The sequence below is a fragment of the Eucalyptus grandis genome, chromosome 8 (genome assembly GCF_016545825.1).
Source record: "Eucalyptus grandis isolate ANBG69807.140 chromosome 8, ASM1654582v1, whole genome shotgun sequence".
NCBI lineage: Eukaryota > Viridiplantae > Streptophyta > Magnoliopsida > Myrtales > Myrtaceae > Eucalyptus > Eucalyptus grandis.
The window spans coordinates 5,177,931-5,197,613 of NC_052619.1; the positions used below are offsets into that span (position 1 = coordinate 5,177,931).

At 39.8% G+C, this 19,683-nt stretch overlaps 3 protein-coding genes across 6 annotated transcripts; 2 read left to right on the top strand and 1 right to left on the bottom strand.

Annotated features, from left to right (window-relative positions):
- Positions 1–3,163: 3,163 nt before the first annotated feature.
- On the top strand, positions 3,164–5,608 carry LOC104456009 (protein SICKLE). 4 transcript variants are annotated; one of them, XM_039301234.1, is made up of 4 exons: positions 3,164–3,355; positions 3,487–3,568; positions 3,670–3,960; positions 4,608–5,608. In XM_039301234.1, the coding sequence occupies exons 3-4, from the start codon at positions 3,675–3,677 to the stop codon at positions 5,303–5,305; spliced, it is 984 nt and encodes a 327-aa protein (XP_039157168.1). In that variant the 5' UTR covers positions 3,164–3,355; positions 3,487–3,568; positions 3,670–3,674; the 3' UTR covers positions 5,306–5,608. The 4 variants fall into 4 exon arrangements, with proteins under 4 accessions (XP_039157168.1, XP_010069001.2, XP_010068999.2 ...); XM_010070699.3 differs by having other exon boundaries at positions 3,164–3,568; XM_010070697.3 differs by lacking the exon at positions 3,487–3,568 and having other exon boundaries at positions 3,164–3,486.
- A 1,411-nt stretch (positions 5,609–7,019) lies between these two features.
- On the bottom strand, positions 7,020–9,510 carry LOC104430942 (putative pentatricopeptide repeat-containing protein At1g10330). Its single transcript, XM_039300370.1, is given in 3 exon segments — positions 7,020–7,607; positions 7,717–8,241; positions 8,244–9,510. Coding segments are annotated over 2 exon segments (1,401 nt in total). The 5' UTR covers positions 9,460–9,510; the 3' UTR covers positions 7,020–7,607; positions 7,717–8,056.
- A 4,517-nt stretch (positions 9,511–14,027) lies between these two features.
- LOC104456010 (probable magnesium transporter NIPA2) lies at positions 14,028–18,989 on the top strand. Its single transcript, XM_010070700.3, has 9 exons — positions 14,028–14,275; positions 14,365–14,702; positions 14,931–14,987; positions 16,688–16,778; positions 16,912–17,072; positions 17,172–17,299; positions 17,373–17,510; positions 17,745–17,837; positions 18,363–18,989. The coding sequence occupies exons 2-9, from the start codon at positions 14,576–14,578 to the stop codon at positions 18,531–18,533; spliced, it is 966 nt and encodes a 321-aa protein (XP_010069002.1). The 5' UTR covers positions 14,028–14,275; positions 14,365–14,575; the 3' UTR covers positions 18,534–18,989.
- The last annotated feature ends 694 nt before the right edge of the window (positions 18,990–19,683 follow it).

Consider the following 19,683-nt stretch of genomic DNA (forward strand, 5'->3'; position numbering starts at 1 on the left):
TCTAATGACATCTCTCAGTTCTCTCCTCTATAATTTTAAATATTTTATAATTGTTGAATTATACAAATTTAAAATATTATTAAGAAAAGAAAAGAAAAGAACAAAATTCTTTTCAAAATATTATTAAAAATATTCTAATTAGCGTTGGGTCATGGCACGTAAAACAGTGTTAGTTATTTCTAGTCTAAATTGACTAGATTAATTAAATTGGTATTAATGTGAAAATATTTAAAATTTTGAGACTTAGGACTTTCTTGGTATTTTTTCTCAAGTTGTATTTACAGTTAAAACGTAAAATGCAGAGATCGAATTTTGAAAGTAAAGGCATGAAAGTGGTCTTTCGGCAATAAAATATTCTGTTTGGTATTTTTCTTTGATAATATATTCCTGGTTATTATTTTGGAAAAATGGTGTCCTTACTAATCATTAGCATTACTTGTAATATTGCTCTCATTTCTGTACATAGAAGAAAGTCAAGCAAAATCTGATTACTTCAATGTAGATAAAATATCACTAAGGAAAATAAATTGAAACAAAAGCAACCTATCATTGTGCATCGTGATTCAATGCAATTAACATTTCCTGTCATTGTTTTGGCCACACTATAGTATATTTCGTTGGGTATTAAGGCTTTAGTTATTTATTAACAAGTGTACACTGATGAAAAAACCCCTAGATCATGTAATAAAATTGCTGACGTATCCATCCTGAAATTGTGACATCCTGTTATCATGTAGTAATGCGTTTTCTTATTCTACATTGTAAAATAATAACTATAGCTCAGGGTAACTCCTTTTCGAGGTATTGATCACCATAATTTATTTTTATTGTTTGGTTGACAAAAAAAAAAAAGCTTATATTTCCTGCTTTATATCATATCACCAAAATAAAAATTCCCGTGAAGAGCGATTTCCAAATTTATGCAACACAAGGGTGTTCGATTGGTATTTAACCCATAAATAATGCAAAATTGTTTATAAGTAATTCATTAATTTCTTATTCATTTTATCAATAAATTTAAATATAAAAGATTGGCTTCATTTGTTAACATTCCTATTTCTTTATATTTCTGTTCTTTTGTTCTTCGAGATAGAAGAAGAACATAAATCATTTTGGCAACATTAATTAATTTTTCTATTCCTTGGAATAGAAAAAATGAGTAAAGAATAGATTTGGAATAAAATAAGAAATAAAAAAAAAGTTACTTGTTTCTAAAAATAATTTCTGGAATAAGTCATTTTTTTTTCTTCCTCTTCTAACTAGTCTGCTAGCTGCAATCCACTACTGTTGCGAACAAGAGAGGCAAAAAAAAAAAAAAAAAAAAAGAAGGAAAAATCTCAAAAAATTATCATAAAATTTAAAGAAATTCCACGTCACAATTTTTTTTTTATAGGTTATATCATACGCATTCTTGTTTTAGGGTATAAATTTTATACGATTACCGAATGCGTTTTTTTACTCAAAACTATTATAGGGAATAGAATTAAAAAAACTATTTTTAAAAAGAAATTATTTCTAGAAATAGAAATGTTATCAAAGATACAAATATCAATTAGGTCACTCGATTTACTAAAAATAATAAAGTGGAATAATATTTACTTATAACATAATTTTTTTGGGGAAAATTCCAAATAAAGATCCGAAGTACTCGCATTTTCTCAAATAAGGACATGAAGTGAATCGGTCTCAAAGAAATGTCTGAAATGATTACAACTATTTCAAATAACTACCCCATCACCGTTGGGGTGGCGATGACTGCTGGCGAGGCCGGCAATCCTTGCTAGATGCGGGAATCACCTAGCACCTTTAGACCTCGCCCTAGGTCTAGGGGCATTGGGCGAGGGTTGCCAGGTTAGCGTGAGGGTAGGTGACCTTGGTCTCTAGTTGGCAAGAGTTGCTAGCCCTTGCTTAGGCGCTGGCGTTCCTACCAACCTTTGCTGCCACCCCATTGGCGATGGAGTGGGGCCCACCTATGTTCTTTTAAAAAATAAAGATAAAAAAAGAAAAAAAAATTAAAAGACAAAATTACCCTTCACACTTGGTGAATTCAACCCCTTCTTTAAGACTGATATGAGCATTTAAGATTTTTATTTGAAACAAAGTTTATTTCATGTCTTTATTTAAAATAAGATCCACTTTATATAGAGCATTTTTGGCCCTTATTTAAAATTTTCCCTATTTTTTTTAGGAATATGTAAATTTTAAGTCTTAAAATTTGTCGTGAAAATACAATCGAATCCTAAAACTTGTTAAATTAGTGCAAACAAGTCCTTCTATTAACACCGTCAATTTGTCAAACAGAAAATGCCGACATAAAACTTATAACTTTTCTTTTAAATCTCATTCAAATAATATTAAGAACTACAAAATGCTAAAATAATTAAAATAGAGAAAAATGGAAAAAAGGACAAGAAGTGGTGTTGGCTGCTGCTACCGCCGCCCATTGCCAGAGGGGTTGGCTACATTGTCCTTAAGTGGCGGTGGCGACGGTAATGACGGGGAGGAAAGGGGTTGGGGTGAGGTCTGATGACTGTCGCTAGGCTTGGGCGAGGCTTGGCCGAACCCTAGCCGGGACCAACGAGGTTTGCCTAGATCTAGGTGACGCTCTCGAACCCTCGCTTGGGGCTAGTATGGCTTGCCTAAATGTGGGCAATGCCTGCCGTCACTTGTGGTCGATGAGCCTTGCTTGAGGCCGCCACGGATCACTAGCAGCTTGTGACTAGGGCCAATGATCTTCGCCGGCCATTTCGGCGATGGGCGATGACAATAGTAGCCATTGATGAGTCCTTGCCTTTTTTTATTTTTCACTTTTTTCACTTTTTTCACTTTTGTTTTTAAAATTATTTTAGCCTTTTCAGTTCTTTAGTATTATTAAATGAGATTTAAAGGAAAAGGGAATAAAAAAGTCACGTAAGAAAAATTAGTTTTATAATGCTATTTTGGCATAATTTGTTTGTATTAATTTGACAAATTTTATGACTTAATTATATATTTTTAAAAATTTTAAAACTTAATTATACGTTTGCAATAACTTTTAGGACTTGTAGTATACATTATATTTTTTTTTAATAATCAAGTGACAATTTACTGGAAAACAAACAAAAGGAAATGGAAAGAAGAGGAAAATTTGCAATCTATTCGTTTAATTGCATGAAGTCTCGTTCAGGGCAGGAATACCGCCAGAGCGAAAGAGAGAGAATCCCGCGGCGGCGGCTGGCTGTTTCGGAGAGGGAAAGGAGAGAGAGAGAGAGAGAAAGAAGGCGAGCGAAAGAGGGAACCGCGGCGGCGGAATCGCTTGCTCGCCGGAGAAAGCGGCGGCGCGCCTGGGAGAGAACCAATCTTCGGCCACTTTGGGGTTAGATGTTTCCGTCTAAAGTTTAAGTTTTTGTGCTCGGAACTCTCGATTTCCTCGGACCTTTCCGCGGTTTCTCGTCGCCGGCGACGCCCCTGGTCACGCCCTCCAGACTGACCCACATCCATATCCAGGTTACCCACTTACCCACGAGTCCGCAGCGTTCGAACGGGACTCGATTCCCGAGTTCCCGTCCGAGAAAGCTGCGATTTTGAGGTCGGATTGGTCGCGGGTCGCGTGAAGTTTCGTCTTTTTCGGACCCGTTCTGCTCTCTCACGAGTACGGTTTTGGTTCTTTCTTGCCTGCCGGTGTTTCAGTTTAGATGGAGGAGTCCGAGAAGAGGAGGGAAAGGTTGAGGGCGATGCGCGCGGAAGCCGCTCGAGCTGGTCTCTCGGACAGCCCTGAGGCTTCTGCCGAGGCTAGCTGCCTGGCGAACCCATTGATCGAAACGCGTACACCTGAATCGCTGCACGAGATGCCGCGCGCCTCGCCCAGGTTCGACTACTATACGGATCCCATGGCGGCTTTTTCCGGTAATAGGGCGAGGGGCAATGCCGGGTTCCAACCTCCACAAGCGAATTTCACCCCTCCTCCGCCTCATTTTCCAGGTACTGCAGTCTGACATGTTGACTTGATAACTTTAGTTCTTGTTTCGCCGACTCTTTTGAAGATTGGGATTTGTTTAACTTCAAATAGGAGTTGTGCTTGAATATACTTGCCTATGTTCTCTTGCGAACGAGAGATTATCTTGGTGCGTGATGGCGATGTTGATTTTAGTGGTGATGATTAATGAGAGTGCTGAAAGTGTTTGAGCCACCCGTTGAACCTTGCAAGTGATAGAGAGCTGGTTTATCAAGCAAAACCTCAGGAAGCAATGTACTGACTCGAGCTGTTCTTGTTCATTCTTTTTTTTGATTATGCCTAGTTGAGGAACAAAGTACATGCATCATTTCAAGGATTCGGGTGAGTTGATGTAGGATGGTACTGCACATGGTTGTGTTTGATATGAGTGATAGGGGTCGCATGGGAAGCAAGATGCTATTTTGGTTGAGTCCTCTGGTTCTGGTTTATGTCTTCTATGGAAATGATAAGTAACTTTAGACTGTATTATCGAATTGCTTGTTGCCGATTGGCCTGTATCCAGATATCTTGGTTTCCGTTTGAGGCTTAAAAGTTGCTTTGGGAGTAGCATATTCATTTGTGCCCGAACAAATTTCAAATTTCCTTTTTTCTGGTGTAAAACTTTGATTTTCAGGACCCAGGAACCTCGTAACAAGTCCCTCTCCTGCGTATCAGTGGCGTCCCCGTAATCCACCCAACAGTGGAATCTACCAAGCAGAAGGTCCCCGCCCAAGATTCCCTCCCCACCACAGTCCAAGGGGAAATGTCCACCATTTTCCAATGCAAGATGGGGCTTCTCCTCAAGCTTGGAATAGATCCAGCAGCACGACAAGTTACTTTAGCCCATCCAGTACTCCAGGAAGTGGTACCCATAATTTCAATCAGATGCAAGATCGCTCTCACTGTCGTGGCAACAGTCCAGGGCCAAATTTAGGACAGGGAGGTAATTATGCTACAAGTCCAGGCAGAGGCAGAGGCAGAGGCCAATGGTTTGGTGGCAGCCCCAGGTCAGGGAGGAGTGGTGGAGGAGGTCCGGGACATCGTGGTCATGGTTCTACACCGGCTAGGCCACTAGGGCCAGAGCGTTTCTTTCATGAGTCCATGTTAGAAGACCCATGGAAGGATTTAAAACCTGTTTTATGGAGAGGTGTTGATTCTCCGTTCGTTGGTTCCAGTTCACGTGGATCTTCGAGTCCCTGGATGCCCGAGTCCATCAGGCCAAAGAAGCCGAGGGTTGCAGAATCTCCCAACAAGTTTGGTTCTGGACTAAACCTTGCTGAATTTCTTGCTGCCTCATTTAATGAAACGGTTAAGGAGACGTCAAGCCCATGATGTTGCTATTGTAAGTTTTAGAGTTTTACCCGCTTATGCTTCAGCCAGAGTGGGGCCACTGAGGGCATTTATGCTTGTGGCTGGACGGTTAAAAGGAGATGCATAAATCCTTAATATTTACGTCTGGCGTTTTTCTTTCGGACGATTGTATTATTCATCAGTGAGTAGTTTACTGAGTTATCGGTTGACAGAAATTTGTCTAGTTTTTGAAGAGTTTTGTAGTATTTGAGAATATCTTACAATGTAAAAGTCACCATCTGCATTCTCTAGATGCTAATGTCAATATGTTCAGTATATCATTGCCATGCTGTGCAAATGATTGCTAGAGGAGTTCTCCTATATAAGATTATGATGGACACTTGGTTAACTCCTTTTAAAGGCCATGATGGAACGGAAATGGTTCTTCAAAAAACAAGTGTTTGTATTATCTCTCTTTCGGCTAATACAAATGAAACAATCAGCATAATACTTCTAGACAAACTTGTTTGATGAATGGTCATCATACTAGTGGGAATCCCGTGCCCTTGGAACAATAATGACGTGTTTGTAACGACACGTTTTCTTGGGAATAATTTACGATTAGAAATGATTATTTTTTATTCTATTTTGGAAATAATTTGAAGCATTTTAAACCTTTTGGTAATTGTCAAAATTTCAATTTTGGAATAGAATTGCGTTTGATATTGTCTTTCAAATTTTTTACTCAAAATCATTTTTTTTTAATTTTTAAATAATTTTATTACTTTTTTTTCTCGTCTGGCTGGTCGCTGATTGTCGACCTTGGGATGATCGCGATTGGCCGGATGAGGGTCGGCAACCTCATCGGAGGTCGCTGAGCGTCACTAGCCCTTGGCAAGGCTGTGCCTCGTTGAGGCCGGGCGAGCCTTGTTGGTGGCCAAGAGAGGCTCAGCGGGCCCACCTGGCCACCTGATGAGGGTGAGCTCGTCGGACCGGCTTGTCGCCGATCGCGGTGGGTGGGCGGAGATGGCAATGGCGGTGATGACAGCAGATTAAGAAGAAGAAAGAGGGAAGAAGAACAAGAAAAAAGAAAAGGAAAGAAAAGAGAGAAAATAGGTTGCTTGATTCTAGAATTATTCCTGGGAACAAAAAATCAACTATTTTTTACTTCTCATTCTCGTTCCAAATCTATTTCGAGAACAAAAAAAAAATAGAAATTTGTTCCTAAAAACAAAAATTTTACCAAACGGATTTCTATTCCAAATCTATTCCTGAGAACAAAGAATATAAATTATAACTGTTTGGTAAATTGCCAAACATGCCCTACGAGTACTGATACATATAATTACCGCAACTAACTTTTTCCATAATTAATTAAGTTGTATAAACAATAATCTTACGATGGACAAGTAATAAGTTGCAAATAATAGATGAGTAAATAATTTTATGTTATTATCATATTTGTTTGATCGTGCTTATTGTCTTCATTAGTGACATTTGTCCACGCTTAGTACTAGGCAAAAAGAGTAAGACTGAGTGGAGGGGGAGAATTATAATATTTAAACAATAAATGACACATTTTTCTAACGGCTTTTAAAAGTTGACAATGATTTTATAAAATCTTCTAGTTGACCTGATTGGCCGTTGGGTTCTCGATTGAAGTACCTACTAAAATGCTAACCACCTTCCAAGCTGAACCAATTTGAAAAATTAGCTCTAAAGTTGTTGAGTATATGCCAACCAATTGACTGCTCTAGCATAATATTCATAATAACTCTGCATTTGCCTTCTATAAACAAACTTGGCGTTTCTCGCATTTCACAGATTTACAGAGTACAGCAGGAGAGGGACGTTGGGCAAATTGAAGAATCAACTTCCTTCGTGGGCGGAAGGGGTGAGAAAGGCCCTCCATTATCCTTTTGATCCATCTCAGTTTAAACTCGTCGCTTTGCAAGCTGGTTAAATGGAAGCCAGATGATAGACTCCATGTTGTAATAAAATGAGTCGTGACGCAATCGTACATCTCCATGTCTTCACGTGCATCTTCAAAAGCCCACCTGATAATGGTGTGCTTACCTATTCTAGCTTCCCAAACACCAATAATGGAGGATATGCTGAAGAATCCGAAACTTTACAGATATAATTGGTTGATGGATGCAGACCAATTATTCTGGATCGCTTTTTCTGACCCCTACGCTGTGAAAGAGGAGCACTTGTCACCCTATCCTGCCTCCGCGGATGAACAGTGCCACAGCCAGCAGCCTAGAAAGTACTTCAGTATAGAAACTTCATAAAGCTATGATCATTGAGGTTGAAGAAAGTGCTTCAAAGTGTATCCTGATGGCTGAAATGGACAAAAAAGAAACAAGTTTAGCCGATACATCAAAATCAAATCAGTTACCTATCTCTGATAATCTCTACTCCTTAACATACTTAAATCAATGAGCACTCACCTTTCATGCTTCAAAGAAAAATTTCTGCAATTTACTAACTTCCTCTTATAAGCTTTCGCCCAAGATGGAGCAATCAAATTTCAATGATTCACAACTCCATAAAAAGTTCCGGCCGACAAAAACCGAGAGAACATCATGTGTTGCAAAATGTCCTTAGCAGTTACCACAGGCTCTATCTCGTTGTATGAATAGGTCGATCATACAATTCCAAGATCAGACAAATCAGATTGATCTACACTCTGTACACGTCTCCCAATCCAGAAGTATCAAAGGAGTTGAACTCTGCGGATCTCTTCATGGACAAAACAGTAAAACCAGTACATAGAAGTGACGCTACATCCTACTGGGAGTCAATTAGACTAAAGGCTGGAACTTTCCGAATTTTGAGCCCTTCCATTGCTTTCCTCAGTTCAGCGGCAGAAGTCCATTCGTTCAACTCCGCGTGTATACTCGATAACGTGACATATCGTCCGCAGTGCCGTGGCTGCATCTCAAGCAATCTTCTCCCTACATCATTTCCAAGATTGATTGCTCCGTGATTTTACAGGAACCCAACAGAGCTCCCAAAACAGAAGCATCAGGCTCGAAAGGCATACTCTTTACGAAGTCCATCGCTTCCCTCAAAAGTCCTGCTCTGCCCAACAGATCAACCATACATCCATAGTGCTCCATTACAGGTACCAACCCAAAGTCATCGACCATAGATCGAAACAATTTGAAACCACAGTCCACGAATCCTCCACGTGCACAACTTGTGAGAGCAGCAGCAAAAGTTACCCCATTAGGGCACAAGCCTTTCATCTTCATCTGCTCAAACATGGCAAGAGCCTTGTTCTCTTCACCATTACAAGCAAGGGAGGAAATCAGTGCATTCCACGTGCAAATCTCCTTGACAACCATTCGATTGAAAACTTTTATAGCATTTCTAAGAGAACTTGTCTTGCCGTAGAAATCTATCAAAGCGGTCCCTACAAAAGCCGTCAGCCCAGTGTCATTCCTGACAATATATCCATGTATTTGCTTCCCATAGTAACGTGCACCTCCTCCAGGCAAATTAGCACATGAAGAGAGGAGGCTAACATACGTAACTTCATTTGGCTTCACCACACCACTCTTTATATCCTCATGAACCATCATGTCTCGAAAAAACTCAAGAGCCTCTCCGAAACGCCGATTATTACCGAGCCCATTAATCACGCTAGTCCAAGACACCACGTCGCGCTCCGGCATCCTAGAAAAGAGCGAAACAGCAGAGCCCATCACCCCACTCTTGCCGAACGCATCAAGCATCGCATTGCATGCCACAACACATGGCTTGGGAATTTCCTCAAACACCCGACACGCACCAGGCAGCTCGCCCATTCGCGCGTAGAAATGAATGATGGACACTCGGACAAACGGGTCAGAGGACACGCCTCGTCTGACCATCTGGGCATGAAGGGCCATGCCCAACGAAGCCGACGAAGCTGCGGCTTTTACGAGGGAAGTGAAGGTGATGGCATTGGGCGGCGCCCGGTGAGCGAGCATGTGGGTGAAGAGGAGGAGGGACCGGCGAGCTTGGCCGAAGTTGGAGTAGCCTCTTATGAGCGCATTGAACAGGAGGGTGCTCGCCCATCGGTTGCGCGCGACGAGGAGGTGGCCATTGGTGATGAGGAGGGCGTGTACTTGCTTGATTTGGAATGGCTGTGCGGTGCGGCATTGGAGGAGTCGAAGGAGATGCTCGCTCCCCTGTTTCGCATGCATGAGGGAAGGAAGAAAAAAGAAGAAAACAGAGCTTTGGTAAGAACAGAGGAGATGGAACAGAGTATTGGCATCTGATTTACATCATCAAGAAAGTATTTTGTCTTTACATATACCATGCCCAGGGAACCGGGAGTGGCTTCAAAATTTAACTTTTTGTTTGATGCAATCATTGACTTTTTGATTTATTTAATATGATTTCTGAATTTTAACCTAAGATGTGACTCATGAATTTTTAATTTATTTAATGAAATTATATGAATATGTCTAATGTCATCCTATCATTTATTCAAGTTTAGGGATAATATTAAATATTTTTATATAATTTAATAACTAAATTGAACCCGCATAAAAAAATTTAGAAATTACATTATATATTAAATCAAAAAATTATGAATTATTTGTACCATTTTTCCATATTTTCTCCTAAGTACTCAACCTGATGTGATAATTTTTCAAGCTATCACAGCGCCATTGGTGTTCACTTTTTGGCAATTTCTCTGGTTTAGAAATCTGACATGATGTTGATGTTACATAAAGTCGTCCGGCATGACTTTTTGGGGGAAATGATGTCGTTGAAAGTGTAATGTCCAAGGGTTTGAGGCCAAACCAAGTCCCAAAAGAAGGGAAAAAAAATAAATTGCAGGGGAATAAGAAGTTTTTGAAAACCCGTGCCCTCATTTTCATGCTTTGTCATTTTATACCGAAGCCTTTGTCCTTCATCTACCTCTAGCACATCCAACCAGTTCTCTCATTCCAACGTCAGTTCCAAGGTGCATTCATGGTCAAAATCAACAACAAAGGATGCAAGAGATTCTTCTTTCTTGAGGATGTTAAAATCCCTAGACCTAATTTGTGCATGTTGGGGAATTCAATTAGCTGCAATGGCATCGACGAGGTGCTATCGCTAGGACTGCGCATGGCAACATTTCTTGGTCGGGGAATAATTTTTTTTCAGAAATAGTTCTTTTCTATTTCTATTATGGGAACAATTTCTATGTAAAAAAATCCATTTGATAACTAAACAAAATTTTTACTCTAGAAATAGAAAAACAATAGAAATGCGTTTGGTAAAAAAGTTTCTTTTTTATATTTATTTGTTTTTTTATTTTGCCGGTAGATCGCCGCCACATCTTTGGACGCCGGACGCCGCCGCCGCCGCCGCCACCGGCCGACTATCGTCGCCGATTCCGCTGCACGGCGACGGCGGCCGATGGGCCGTGCGGCGATCGATCGACGGCAAATGGGTCGGCGGCAACATGCGGCCGGGCGGCGGCGATTGTTCGGCGGCGACGGCAAGGGTTGGCCGGCGGCAGCGACGGTCGGTCGGCCTCCAACGGCGACGACGATCGATTGGCCTCCGATGGTCGGCGGTGGCGGCGGCGGTGGCGACGGCAGCAGCGATTAACGGCGGTCAATGGCGGTCAGCAAGAGAAGAATAAAAAAAACAAAAATTCACTTATTTCTTAAACTTGTTCTCGGGAACAAGAAGCAACTTTTTTTTACTTCTCATTTCTATTCCAAAACCATTCCCGCACTAACTTTTTGTTTCCGGGAACAAAAAACTAATTTGCGATTATCAAACAGGTTTCTATTCTTTTTTTGTTCTGGAGAAGAAAAGAATAGAAATTCTTGGGCCGGGGAAGGTTACCATGTGCAGCCTAGAATGACGAAGGTCACCAAATCTCCATCATCTTCTTAATAATTAATTGTATCGGTAGATTGAAAGTTACTTTTTTCTTTTTTTTGGTCGAAAGTTGAAAGTTACTTAAGAGGGTATGTTACTTCATCAATCTAGTATCCAAACACATAAGGAGCAAAAATCCAATGGATAAAGTCAACAATGGAGTCTTTCTTTTTCTTTCTCTGCTTTTTTATTTTTATTTTTATTTTCATTTAAGTGGAGAGCAAACTTCAAAGAAAATACTAACAATGTCCTTAGAGTGGCATTTGATTCCTAAAATTTGAGAGTCGGATCCCTAGAGTTGAGACATTTGATTACAAAAAGTTAAGAAATATATATTTAAGTGTCAAAATCGGAGTAAAATAAATCAGAGAAAATTTTACCAAAATGTTGACGTAGTGTTTTTCCAGCAAGATAAATGCAAAATGATGTTGTTTTGCATACTAATGTGACTAGATAAATCGAAAATGATGTCGTTTTGTCTCGGTTTGAATTTTAATATAAATATGAATTAAATTAAATTTAAATTATTTAATTTTAAAAAGAAAAAGAAAGAAGAAGAAGAAGTTGCAAGCTTTAGGCGAGACCTATCCAAGCCCTTACCATTCTATCATCCTCCTCTTTTTTTTTTTTTTAAATTAATATTTAGAACCGAGGTAAAACGACATTGTTTTGAATTTTCTTTATTGACTCAACTCTTCAGTGAGTCACATAGGCAAATTATATCAATAAAAAATTGTCATATAGGATTTTTGGTCAAAGTTACCGATTTGGGCATTTAAGTGTCCCAATTTAAAAAAAAAAAAAAAGTTGTACTTAAATATATTTTTCGTAATTTTTGACACTTAAACGTTTCTTCAAACAAAGTTTAGTTTTGGTACTTGCACTGTTTTTTGGACCCTAAAATTCCCTCAAGACTTGATCATTTTGACTTAACAACCGTCTAAAGTGGCGCTTATTTCTCGATATCCTCTGGCGTTTGACTTTGCTCTAAAATACTCCATGAGCTTGATTACTTTAATCCAATAAACCCTTGAAATCGTCCTCGTTAAGTGATGACCAACCAATGAAGTCGTGCACGTTTCGTCCTCATGTGCACATCAAAAAGCTAAAACGCCTCGACTTTGCTTAAAATTTATAGATCACGAAGAAAAGGTCAGAGTTTCTCGAGCATGAATCGAAGAAATAGAGGGGGAGAGTCACTACAGATTTGAGAGGAAATCTATAACGATAATGCCATGAACGGGGTAAGGTCAATTGAGGGTTTCCCTTAATTTTAATTTGGAGTTTTAGGGCGACTGTAATTCCTTATTTGATAAAAATGCTTCTAGGAAAGGCGGTGCAGGACACGAATACATGTCGGTCACGCTGCCATTAGGATAAGCTTGTGGCGTTATTTCTTAAGAGGTCAAAGCTATCAAGTTCAGGAGGTGCAAGAAACGAAGTCAAATTCAGAGGAATTTCCAGAAACCGACGTCAATTCAGGGGATTACCGAGTCAAAAGTGCTCATCATCTTCGCGAATACTTGGGAAACAGAGTCGATTAAGAAGGAAAATTTGAGAAACAGATGCCGCTCCATGTAGGTATCTTAGAATATACCCAGGAGCTCATCAAGAAGAAGAAAAAAATGATTGCGAAGTGTCTATCAGTTGCTTGTGCTTGAGCCCATTTCCATGTGATTGGAGGGCGCAAGCTTTCATTTGTCTTCCTGTAGGAAAAAGATTCCATACAGAAAAGAGGATATCCTCTTATTGGGCCATGATAGATGTGTTTATCTAAGATGTTTAATGCGTGTGGAGAACGAATAGAGCATTTGAGTGAATTTCGAAGTTTGATAATCGCATTCACACCAAACCCTAATATAAAATGACCATAAAATCTTGGATTAGAAAAAAAGGGGCAGAAGATTCAGAAAGTTCAGAAGAAAGTAGATTAACCTTCGAAGGATTTATTAGGGGGTTATATTTCATGCGAAATCTCAATATTTCATCTTTGGAAATTTAGATTGTGCTTTAACTCGGCCTCTTCTAAGTTAAAATCTATATGCTTGGTTGTCAAGATTCTGCTCAAAACTTACCTCAACATATGATTTATTTATTTATTTATGAAATAGTAGATTAGCCATCAGCCTAATTGGAATCTAAGAGGTCTTCCATCAATTAATCATGACGATCTTGTGAAACCCTTTAAATGTCAAATTTTGCCTACATGCAACGTATTTGTATTTTTACAAGTAATAATATAAGTCGAAAAGATATCTCATCATGACTGACGATTTTTGTAACTCTCAAAATAAACACGCAATTACGCCGGTCAAATAACATGTAAGATAAAATAAGAAAATTATTTTCTCATCGGTGATCAGTAATCACCATTACTTCTCAATGGAATTAGTTTATTATTTTTTTTTTCGATCTTGCGCATCTCTTCTATGAATCGAACTTGGAACTCAATACTCTTTAGCCTCGCCCCCCCGCCTCCCATCCCTTTAGCCTGTTGGCCTAAGTGAAATTAATTCAATACATCGAATTCCGACAAGTATCGTGTGATATAATGAGATGCTACGTGCGAATAAAACACCTTCGGATCTTAAATTGCGAATTACCATATCTGGATTTCGACCTTACTGTGGAATGTCCCTATGCATAAGGAGAAAAAAAAAAAAAAAAAAGCTACATGGAAGATTGTTTTTTTTTTTTAAGGTTGGGTTGGGTTGGGTTGTGGGTGTTTTTTTTTTTTTTTTGTTTGAGCAAGTGGGTTGTGGGTGTTGGGCGTTTGGTTTTGGTCGTTGCTGTAAATGACACCCAATTCCGGTTCACGTCAGCACGCATCGCCAGCGAACATGGGGGGCAAAAAGGCCTGAGAAGAGCAGCTCACTAAAATCGTACAGCGAACGGAAACGATGTGGTGGCCACCTTAATTTGTGCCATTCTTTTCTACTCTCCGTTTCCTCTCTCTCTCTCTTCACCCCATTTTGTAACGGACTCTCTGTCTCTCTCTCTTCCTCTGTCTCTAACCCCCCCATGAACGTAGTACCCTGCAGACCACGAGGCCGTCGGGGAGACGAGGAGCACCGCCGTGCCTTGTGATCATTTGGGTACCGAGAATTCACACCATTGCTTGCAAACATGGAGGTTGGCATCCGGGCTGTGGCCTCTTTCTCCCCCCTCCTCTTCCTTGTCCTGGTGGATTGAATTATGCGTTTTCTTTTCTTTTTTCTCAGGTATTATAGAGGCGTGACGTGAGCATGGATGCATCACGCGCGTGCCGGCTTCGAGAGCGCGGATTTCTCGTCGTGGTTCTGATGGGTCTGCGGCTGGCTGGGCGTGGATTTCTTGGTGTTTTCTTGATTTTGGCCCTGTAAAGGAGGGAGCTTTACGTTTGTTTTCCTTTCTTTCTGGGGAGTTCGGTTTTTCCTTGCGTTGCCCACTCCAATGGGGATGTCGTCTGATAACGTGCACGGACTCATCTTGGCCCTCTCGTCGAGCGTTTTCATCGGTTCTAGCTTCATTGTAAAGAAAAAGGGGTTGAAGAAAGCTGGGATGACTGGAGTCAGAGCAGGTTCTGTTTTTTTCTCCCCCCTTCTTTTTCCTCATTTGAATTACCTTCGTTTTCCAGGAATTTATATGGTTTTCATAGAAAAAAGATAGGATCCATTTGATCTTTTTGATGCCCCGATGTGGGCGTATTTGATATCGATGGCTTCGGGTGTTAAAGCTTCTTCTTCTTCTTGTTTTTTTTTTTTTTTGGTTGGCCTTGTTGTCTGATAATTTTTCTGCCCGTTTACAGGTTCAGGGGGTTATTCGTACTTATATGAACCCTGGTGGTGGGTAGGAATGATAACCAGTAAGTTCTGACTTCTGGGTCTGTTTGATACATCGAGCATGTTTTGTTAGGACATGGAGAATTCTGCATGTGATTGATTTTCAAGTAATAGTATTTTCGTTTTTTGGCTAGTTCACGTGGTAAAAAGATTTGCTTGTGCCTTTGTTGCTCGCTGACAAATGAAATCCTGTGAGAGGTGACCTGGGCCGGACATGCAGTCCTAATCATCTATAGCTCTCGCTTGACTAAGTTCCATCATATGGAAGGTGCACTACCTCAGAAAGAGAACAACTCCGAGTAGCTTATGCTCCCTGGATTTTAGCCTTCTTATGGTGATAGATTTAAGAATTGAAAATGTCTGTCTTTGGGTCTGTAATCATCCATTACAGCCAGAGCATATGATTGTGCGCCCACGCAGCGTGTTCACTTACAGAGTTAGAGAGGGCAATATTCTTTTGTGTCCCCAGTGCATTAGGCCCATCAACCTGATCATTGCTCGTTCCTGGGACACGTCTTCCTGTTTTTTCTTCTTCTTGTTACCAATAGACCAATATTTGACTGCAGGTTACAGACAGCTTCTAGGATCCAGTGCTTAAATTCTTTTTCCTGTAGTGCTAAATTCATCTACTTTTCTTTTTCTTTTGGTGAAGGGTGGGACTAGGAAGGTCTTGTGTTTTAGCAAGAACTTCATTTCTTTTGCAAGTTTCTTACCAAGCTTTGTAGTTTGACATAGGCATGACCTTCAGTTCCATGTAGTACTTTGAATTGATTTCCACTTTTATCCATTCCGTTCTCCCAAATGAACAATTTTATTCTTGTCTGTAAAATCCTTAGTTATTCTCTTGTTTCACTTGATGACCTACTTTCATGGATAATAATCTGAACATGGTGAAAGAAGCACTCTAGGGGTGGACTGCGATATATAGGTTCCGGGATAATCCTGGAGTTACCTTGTCTACTGCATGAGGAACTGCGAACCAGAAGTTTTCCTGATACACGAACGATGATCCATCTTGCACCTCGAGTTTTGCATCCTTCCTACTTCTTAGCTTCCCAAAATTTTATCACTGCTTTGGTGAGCAGGCAATCTCTTGACCGAAAAAAGGAATGAGAAATTGCAAGTAATGTCATGCTCCTTGACCTGAAAGGAACGGGGTTTAAGCTTAAAGAAAGATCTGTTCAAAGATAACTGGAAAACAATTATTGTCTTCATTTTTAGTTTTCAATACTGTTTATATATCAGATAGTCGTAGTAATCTTTCTTATAGCATCAGGGATGGAAATGTGACTATGATCCACTTACTTGATACGAATTTAGTTAGAGAAATATAGTTTTGGTCTAGGAGGAAACCACACATTTGTATACTCAAATCTACCAAAATTCATCGAGTGCTAATAATTAAATTTTTATCTAGAGAGTGCCAAACGGAAATCAATTGATCAAGGAGCTAGATGCAGTAGACAACTAAAGAAATCAGCATTCTAGAGCAGAGGAGAATTTGGCGTATCGTAGTGTTGTGGTTGAACCCCTTTGGTTCACTAGTAAAAGCAGTAAAGGTTATCCAGCTTTTCTTTGAAGATGCGTTCCTTATAGTCTCAATTTCATTTTCCTGCAGATAGCTGCTATATAGATGAGCCAAAATTGAGTTTCCGTTGACACCATATATTTTCTCAACCTCTTGTGACCTTAGAAATTAATTGCTTCATCGCATCTTTGGCAGTGATTATTGGGGAGATTGCCAATTTCGCTGCCTATGCATACGCTCCAGCGATTCTTGTCACGCCTTTGGGAGCACTGAGCATTATCTTCAGGTATTGATGTTGAAATCGTCAAGTAAATAAGATAGCTGTCTCTAAATCTACAAGAAATAATAAAATGGACATATGTGATATTCTATAAGCTGTTATTTTTCAGCAATGACCGATCTTAAAAACCATTATGCAGTGCAGTGCTTGCCCATTTTATCTTGGAGGAGAAATTGCACATCTTTGGTGTGCTTGGATGTGTTCTTTGCGTGGTGGGTTCCACGAGCATCGTCTTACATGCTCCAAAGGAAAGGGACATTGAATCGGTTAAACAATTGTGGCGCCTCGCCACCCAGCCAGGTATCAGTCCAGTCAAAACAAGTACCCTTCAAATTTTGAATAGAACTCCTTGAATTTCTTGAGGATGTTGTGCTGAAAGAAACTCTCTTCTGGCATCAGGTTTTATCGTGTATACCGTTATAGTTCTCATTGTGGTCGGTGTTCTTATTTTCTGCTATGCACCACGTTATGGACCTACAAATATGATGGTTTATATTGGGATTTGCTCTCTCATGGGTTCGCTAACGGTCAGTGTACTATCTTTGAAGTCTAGCTACATCTATTTCTCGAAACCGCGATGAACTTCACTATTTTCTGCAGGTGATGAGTGTTAAAGCATTGGGCATCGCCCTGAAGCTCACATTTTCAGGATCGAACCAATTCAAATACTTCCAGACATGGTTCTTCACTATTGTCGTCATCTCTTTTAGTCTCATGCAGATCATCTTCTTGAACAAGGTAAGTTGTAAATCTTTCAGTCAAGAAAGAACGACATTCCAGTAAATTTTAGATTTTACACCCACCTACCTTTTACTAAGTTAATCTAAGATATCATTAAATGAATACTTAAGTCTAATGCATGGGGAAGGGTATCGCCATTTCACATTTATTGCTTGTTCTCTTGATTGGTCCTGATTTTCTTATCCCCTGATCGAATGACAATTATATAACTCAAAAAGTTTCTTCTGACAGGCGCTTGACACTTTCAATACTGCTGTAATTTCTCCAGTGTACTATGTGATGTTCACAACATTCACCATCCTTGCCAGCATGATCATGTTTAAGGTAAAGTAAGACTTACCATTGTTTGCGTTTCAGTAAAAGAAATGCATGTGGGCTTAAACCCTGTCCACACGGCAAATCCGACCTTTGTGGAAGTATGAAAATGATATATTGTTATTCATGTTGATATTGAAACATGTATTTGGCCTAAAATAATCCCAACAGGAGCTCTAGTGTTGCTTCGAAAAAACACAGAAGCAGTATCTTTTAAAAATTCATTCTGGTATCTTATAGTCCAGTATCTCTGAGATGGTGCAATCTTAACATTTTGAGCTCAAGCTTCAACAGCTAGGTCTGTAAAAAATTTTATTATTGGCACAAGGATTGAATGGACTCGTGATCCAGCATGAAGATCTTGACACAGAGAAACTTTGCTCAGTACAATCTAAAGCGACGCATGTTCTTTGTTAATTGCATTTGTTCTTGAAATTATTGTGCTAAAATGCATATCCGCCATTGTACCTTTTCAGCATCTTAAGCAGTGACAATATGCCTTATTCTTTTCCCTTGGTATGCTTGGGAATGCAGGACTGGGATTCGCAAAATGCATCACAAATCGTGACTGAGTTGTGCGGTTTCGTCACTATACTCTCCGGGACATTCCTTCTTCACAAAACCAAAGACATGGGAAATGAGAAATCCACTAACACCTCGGTCTCTTCAAGTCCAGGACCAACTCCAAACTCAAACGACGGATAGTACGACTCAGTGATGCATCTGACCTTTCTAGTTAAAGGCCCACCCCAGCAGTTTCCGAATGTACATGGGAATGAGCACAAGGGAGAACAGAAACGACATACTTTTCTCACCTAAAGGTGAACGTCACAGGAGGGAGAACAGGTTTTAATTTTGTCAATGCCAAAATTCAGGAGCATCATCTGACATTATTTTGGAGTCCAGGGGGGAGGGGGGAATTGACAAAATGATGATACCCATGTAGGATAAATCTTTGGTTAATTTACTGACAGTTCGCTTTCACTTTTTTCCTTTGCCATTTATATTGGTTTTCCATACTTCTTCAGTGAACAGAATTTTTAGCGCACTGTGAATATGTCAAGCAAAGGTTTATTTGTCTTGGGCGGGAACGTCTGGAATAGTTATGAATTATTTGAAAAGAAGGTGAAATTTCACCTCATACCAATCTTTTTCCGGTCATTAGCTTGTGTACCTTAGTATTGTGTTGGTTTTTTAGATAATGAAATTGGATAAGTTTATGATGTGTTCATCTTCTATAGCCTATGAATAAAAGGAGAAAAGAACAGATTGCATACGTGATTCTATCTTTTATAAGTGGTAAACTTACTCAGTTCAGCACTCAGGTTTTTTTGTTTCTTCTAACGCTCTAATTTGGGCATCTCGGAATCACGAAGCACCTTCCAAAAGCAGCACAAATAGAAATATACATTCAGCTTGAGAATGTGATTGGCACAAGAATTACAACACTTGGAAACCTATTTTTCATGGAAATGACATTGAAAGCACCCCATGTATCTGCAAATGTTACTTCGGAGTTGGCTAAAGCACTTGTTGGCACTTTTTACTGAAACAAATGAGGTTGGTCCTAAGAGATGTCTTGTAGTCTAGAATACCCTAATCCTCCGGTAATCTTAGTCCTCTTTGGTGTTCAGCCCGCTCCTACAATTTTTTCTTTTTTCTATAAAATCTCATGTACAGAGAATGGACGCCAAGGAACCATATTCATTAATTACGTTAATGCGAGTGGTAAACTCAGACCTCCTACATTGCATGTCGCCTGCGTCCACGAACGGAATGGGAGAAGTAATTGCATAAACCTGTAGAACAAATAAACCAAGAAGCAAGGCGAGGCGAGGAGTGGCAACAAACCCGC